The sequence below is a fragment of the Poecilia latipinna genome, unplaced genomic scaffold (assembly GCF_001443285.1).
Source record: "Poecilia latipinna isolate Pla-1442-1.1 unplaced genomic scaffold, P_latipinna-1.0 Scaffold2914, whole genome shotgun sequence".
NCBI classification, from domain to species: Eukaryota; Metazoa; Chordata; class Actinopteri; order Cyprinodontiformes; family Poeciliidae; genus Poecilia; species Poecilia latipinna.
Genome location: NW_015115530.1, coordinates 16,134 through 23,000, shown reverse-complemented (window position 1 = coordinate 23,000; position 6,867 = coordinate 16,134). Strand labels below are relative to the sequence as shown.

General features: G+C 40.4%; 1 protein-coding gene across 4 annotated transcripts in view; it reads left to right on the top strand.

Annotated features, from left to right (window-relative positions):
- Positions 1-6,867, top strand: part of snx7 (sorting nexin 7) — a 59,798-nt gene that overhangs the window by 42,941 nt on the left and 9,990 nt on the right. For 3 of the 4 annotated variants that reach the window (XM_015022024.1, XM_015022021.1, XM_015022023.1), the window contains one exon: positions 1,353-1,505. In XM_015022024.1, coding sequence (XP_014877510.1) covers positions 1,353-1,505 — 153 coding nt within the window. Of the gene's footprint in view, positions 1-1,352; positions 1,629-6,867 lie in introns of those variants that run through there. The other variant, XM_015022020.1, reaches the window with a different exon arrangement.

Genomic DNA, 6,867 nt, shown 5'->3' with positions numbered 1-6,867 from the left:
ACGTCGGGTACAAGTTCAGTCCAACCAGTAAATGCAGTGGTAATGGTTGCAACACTGAAGGACTCATCTTTATCCTAATGGTCTGCAAAGTTGGCTCATGAAGTCCAAAAAGATGTATATTTCCTGTAGTTGGTTTGGATCAAGGCCGGTCTTTATTCTCACCAAAGGTGAAACGCACCAGAGTTGGTTTAGAAGTTGGCCAAGAAGTGGGTCTGGGTATTTGGTCTGCACTGGGATTCACTTGAGTGTTTTCACCCCTGGGAGGAAACCAACTTCGGTCCATTAAAGCAGTGATCCCAAAACTACGGCCCGCGGGCCGAATCCGGCCCGCCTCCACATTTGGTCCGGCCCCCTGAACAATGCCAGAGAGTGTTTAGATTTTTTTTCATATACCGTATTTTCCGGACTATAAGCCGCTACTTTTTTCCTAAGCTTTGAACCTTGCGGCTTATATGTGGAATTTTCTTCAACCAGCAGGGGGCTCTTTAGCAGGAAGTCAATCATTGGAAGTCAAAATTGGAAATAAAAGAAGAAAGCGCCCATTAAAACAGAATTAGGTTTTAATAAGGAATTGAAATTTGAGATTTCAGTTAAATCACATTGAGGGGAAAAAGAAGATTTTTCAGTTTTTTTTTTATAATACTGGGATCATTATGAGAATTTGAGGTATATATATATATTAGGATCCAATAGATGGCAGTAGTGCAACAATAATGGATGCAAGCTGCCGTTGAAATCTAAAGAACAAAAGGAAAAGAAAGTGCCCATTTAGCACATGCTAATAGCAGACACAAAAGATCAGCACTTTTACTGTTATAGTTACCGGTCGAAAACTACCGTAATCAGTTCAGTTAAATCTAAACTTGGCAACTTTTTCCTTTTCAACCGTAATAAATGTGATATTTAATTGACCTGTTATGACTCAAATGTTGGGTGTCCATCCCCCTCTGGAGGACCTGGAGTGGCAGAGATATCTGCGGCTTATAGCCCGGTGCGGCTTATAGTCCGGAAAATACAGTATTTATTTCATAAATAGTGTTATTTCCTGGATTTATTCTTTGAAGAACTCAGAGAGGGTTATTTGATTGTGCTTTCTGGAAAACAATACATTTTTACATTTAGGCACTCTTGCAATCGACACTTTTTCTGTTACAAACTGACTCCGGCCCCCACCAGAGAAGGGAAAAGTTATGTGGCCCTCACAGGAAAAAGTTTGGGGACCCCTGGTTTAAAGTATACCAGATCAGTGTGAAGAGCCAGATTTCTCTGAACTCTCGGGCCGATAAGCGTAATCCAGATTCAGCTTTGGTTCCTCAAACTCATCAGTGATGAGGTTTTTCTGTGTGTGGCAGCTTCAGGAGGAGGTAGATGACCTGGCAGACCGAGTGGAACAGGCCAACAATGCTTTACGGGGAGACTGGTCCCGCTGGAGGACCAGCATGAGAGCTGACCTCAAATCTGCTTTTATCTCCACCGCTGCCAAGAACGTCGATTATTATGAGAAGGTGAGTTTGACTTACTGCCCTTCATCGCTTTATGCTGTTTGTCTTCAGACCTCAAGAACTTTGGCTAGTTGGTTCTTTAGAGCAGCTCTTTTACCTCACAGGTGTTGAAGAAGAATCAGTGGTTTTTAAAGGAAGTAATTGTTAAAATGATGTGCACATTTTGATTGGTAAAACAAGCTGTTTAGCATTCATCTTCTCTAGGTAAACAAGCATTTCTCTTCGAGGTAGTCTGCTGCAGAAAAAAGATTTGTGTGTGTGTGTGTGTGTGTGTGTGTGTGTGTGTGTGTGTTTGTTTGTAATACCTTATGGGGACGATTTTCCTGACATATACTACGTTGTGGGAACCAATTGCTCCTTGTGGGGACCGGAGCCTGGTCCCCACGAGGGGAAACCCTGTTTTTGGGTCAGGGGTCAGATTTAGGGCTAAGGTATGAATTGAGTTTTGGTTAGGGTTAGGGTTAGGTATGTGATGGTTAGGGTTAGGAAAAGGGTAAAGGTAAGGTTTAGGCTGTAGAAATGAATGGAAATCAATGGAAAGTCCCCACAAAGATAGCAACACAAATGTGTGTGTGTGTGTGTGTGTGTTTGTGTGTGTGTGTGTGTGGGTGTGTGTGTGTGTGTGTGTGTGTGTGTGTGTGTGAATTTGGCAACACCTGTTCCCAGCTCGGACAGGGAGGAACTAAACAACAGTACGCCAGACACAGCGGTCAACAGTACAGCATGCAAAATATACAGCAATAAATTAGATGCAGTACTGATCATTTCTTGCTATGTTTTCAGTGACAAAAACTGCTGCAGTGTATTTTAGTCCTGGATTCTCCATCTCTGCCAGCAGAGGGCAGCAGCTCACTTTAATGCTTCCCCCTCAGGTTCAGTTCCTCTCTGCTAAAAAAAACACTAAATGTGATCAGAGGTGACTGTCACTCTGAGCAGCTGAGTTAAAGATGTTTTCCTTTCCAGAGAAATCCTTTGAAAGATAAAATATTGCTAAGTGCAAGCTGAGGTAGATGACTCTTATGTACTTTTTATGAAAATGTATAACTACAAGGTTTCAGACCTGAATGACAGGCTTGATTCCAGCTGTCATTAGGAAGAGTACAGCTGTTTAAAAACACACATTTTATTAATACCTTCAATATTCCAAACATCAGCAGCAATAGCTTGCTGTTTGTTCCTTTCTCACCCTTTAAGATTCTAATATCCATAAAGACACCATGTTGAAGTTCTTCATGAGTGTGTTTAACAGAGTTAAGTGATGTCACCAAGACCTCTTCAGAAAGAGATAATGAGTAGAGAGGACAACTCCATGATCACAAGTGAAGGGTCAACTAATCCAGGCATAAAGGAAGCACTTGGGTGAAGTTTGGTCAAGCAGAATAATAGCCTGAAATATTGTTTGTGCTGACTGAATAGGAAAATCTAAATATGACTTGGCTGAAAAGACTTGATGTTTGAGGATTGACCAGTGAATATCTTACATGCAGCTGGCCAGTCAGAAAGGAGCCGAGACCAAAGCAGAGTAAGAATACTTTTAAGTAACTCTGGAGCCATTCATCTGCCATGTGTTCCTGCAGCACTGCTGTAAAAACCAGATGATTACTGTTTTACAGTCGGTAAACATGTAAATAAATGTACAGTGGAGGAAATAATATTATTTTAATGTAAATGTTACTTAATTTTCTAGATTTCCTTTTTGATAGTCTGCCTCTCACTGTCAAAATATAGCTTTAATGTGTGGTCTGTGAATGATTTAATGTTGTGGACCTGAGAGATATGACCGTGAAGTATCTATTATGAGACTGGCATCTGGAAGGGTTTTTATTCCGTCTAGGTAAGGAGGCAACATAAGAGCCACAGAGAAAAGGGTTCAGAATGTTGGAGTGAGTGAAAAAGAAAAAAAAAACTTCAGTGTTTCTGGTTGTCAAACAAATATTGATAACCATCAAAGATAACATGAGTAAATCCAAAAATCTATTTTCAAATGATGATGTCATATATCCAAACCACCCAGACTCTCCATGTCAAGATCAAGAATCAAAGAGTCCCTTCAACAGTACTTTCCTGACTGCATGAAATGGACTAAAAGATCTCAGAAACCAGCATGTCAATCCCCAATCTGTAGAAAATCACATGGAAAAGAAAGTCTCTGACATTCATCAGTCTGGAAAGGGTTACAAAGAACAACACTGAGAACCTGCAAGTCTCTATCCCTGAATGGCTCATAAAAACTAAAATGAAGATTTTGGAGTGGTCTAATCAAACTCTGGACTTAAATGTGATTGAGATGCTGTAGCATGAAACATTGAACAGGCCTTTCCACTAATTCTCCTATGAATTCTCCAAATTCCTCCTCTATTAGTAAGAGGATGAATTTGCATTGGCTGAAACTTAGTTGCCAAAAATGACTTGCGAAAATATTAGAGAAATGTATTTGTTTAACAAAGACTGTGAAACTGATATAGAGTTTTTTTTTGTTTGTTTGTTTGTTTGTTTTTGTTTTTTTACAGTTTTTGAATTTATTCTAGCACTTCAAAATCAGCCAGTCATGGCTTCAGCTGTGAAATGTAGTTGGCGGTTAAATTCCTCATCACACTGCTGAGTGACAGAGTTGCTAACATACTTGGACATCTGCTCCCAGTGAGGACTTAATTGACCCAACCACATTGCTTTGTTGTTTCTTCCATGATTTTTGAAGAAAATTCTCCTGCATGTCCCGTTTTACCTCATTGGATCTGGAAGAATTTCTAAAAGCTCATCTCTGCTCCATTTTTCTTTATGTTCCAGTAACAAGCAGATGCTCTGATCCCTTAAACCTCTTCACATTTTTTCATGTTCCCACCTCAAACATCAAGGCATTTTATTGTGGTTTTATGGGACAGGCCAATATAAAATCGTACAGAATTTTAAAGTGAAAAGAAGATGATATATTATTTTTTATATTTTGTACATCTCTACACAGCAAATTTGGAAGTGTTCCATCAACTCCTACAGAGTTGAATTCAACACTTTGAAAGTGTCTATATTGGTCCACTCTGGATGTTGTAGAAATTACACTTTTGAAAGTATTATTTGTGATATAGTTGAATCAACACTCACAGTAGTTGAAATTAAACACACATCAGTGTTGATTTACTCAACACTAGTGTATTTTGTCAAAAGTTAACACTATAAATGTGTTAATCTAACACAGAACGGTGTAAAGTATATATTAACATAGAAATTTTAGTTTTGAAATACTACTGGCAGAGTGTGCTGTGGTGGTGCAGGGGTTAAGCACATATGGGGGGGAGCCTCCATATGGGAGGCTCTCGTTTTCAATCCGGCTGTTGTGGGTTCGCTTCCCTTTCTCCCCCTTCTCTCATTACCCACTTTTTTTGTCAATTTACTACCAAATAAAAGCCACTAGATCCTTTAAAACCTTTTTTTTTGCCCCAAAAACTATTGGCCATCAATAATCCCCAAATTCATTTTAAAAGACATGCCACATTAGATGCTACAAAAACACCAGCACCAGTTGCAGTATGTAATCTACTTTTATTTCAAAACATCAAACAGCACTGACAGGAATATACAACAGAGGTCATACATTCATGGTACTTTGCACTGAAGGTGAAGTGTGCTTTGAAAGTTCATTGGAAGCGGTCATGGATGGTCTTGTGATCACTGATGGTGAAGTGTCTTTGGTGCTGCTCTTGTTTTCGCCAACATGAAGGAGGAAGACTTCCAGCCTGGAAGGAAAAACAGGAAATATAGCAGAAACATTAGGATAATAAATAAATATTTAAAAAAAAAGTGTGAACAAAATTAATCAGACTCATCTGTGTGTGTCACCGGCACATTCATTCAAATTACTCTGCCCACCTGGTTTACAAGATAAAGCATAAAAACGTCAGAAATAATAACTAAAAAAATTAGTCAGCTTAGAAAAATTTTTGGACAGCATTAGAAGTCGTGCCAACCTATCTGATGAAATGTGTTGAAGTCATCATAACAGGCTTCAGTCACCAACATGACACACTAACAAAGAAAAAAAATATCTTGGCAGTTTTTAGATGTGCCACAGGTACAAAACACCAGAGTCAAATGGCTTAATTGCCTCCTCATTGTGCAGATACTCCAGAGTCCTGCTAATCACCTAATTATTGTATTCAGATGTGGTGCAGCAGCGGCACATCTAAATGTTGCAGGGCAGTGGCCCTCCAGGACTGGAGTTTGACACCTGTGGCATAGATGACCTATGCCCTAATGACCGGGCCCAAATAATAAAGCTCATGATAATTTAACTTTACAACATTGTTGCTGCGCAAGACCCCCCTCCCCTCTTCTCTCTCTCTCTACTTCCCCTTCTGAGAGGAGGGAGATGTGCTTCCCAGCTCTCTGTCTAACGGGTCCGAGAAGCCTCTAACTCCTGAGTATTACTACAGATGAGAATATAGAGGACATTCTGTTTAAGCTGGGTGCGAGAAAGACTAGCCTGGTTTCTAACGACCTCGCCTCCAGATGTCCCACCCTTTTTCACCCTGTGAACTAGCCAGATCGAGCAGCCCGCAACCAGCTAGCTTCACAGAGCACACTTGTTAACGGTCGCTCTTTCTCTTTATTACAACTTGCACTTGTTACTGAACCAGGTAGGTTTTAGTGGCTCGGGCGAGTCCCCAGGGGGGTGTTTTGGCTAAAAGCAACCTATAAAACATTTTCCACTTTCTCCTCCCAGAATCGTCATAGCTATTTTACAACCATCAAAGAACTTTAAGGTGACTCATTAATTGAATGTCCAAAACATCTTTTAGATTTTCTTAATGCTAATTATTTTATTAGTAAGGCAATTTTGCAAGGGTCAGTACAGCTTAATTCAGTAGCCGAAATAATCAAATAAGTAAAATCAATAATCTAGCGTATCTTTCCCTATTGCTGACACTGTGAACTAAAAAAGGGAAACTTTGAGAGAGACGAACGGAGTTTGGCATCTTGAACCCCAGGAAGAGTACTGACTTAGAGCGGCAGGTCTCGGGCCTCAGAGTGACTTCCTCATGCGCGTAGCGGTCCTCAGCTTCTTGTCTTGCAGCTCTGTAGCTCCTTTCTCCTTGTCTCATGATCTTTCTGGTCCATCGAGATGTAGACGAGCTGGTCTCATGGAAGGAACACACTAGTTCTTCATCTTTGCCTTTGTTCTTTGCCTTTGTCTTTATTTTCATCTTTATCTTCAGTTTTGCCTTGGTCGTTGTCTTTGTCTTTGGGGTCTCGAACCCAGCTGGTGAGAGAAGTGCAATTTGAAGCCACATGTTGGTCCCCATGTTCACAACAGTTTTCGGCTCTGTGGCTCCGGCTCTTCTTCAGCTGCAGAGTTCTTTGTCCATCTCGA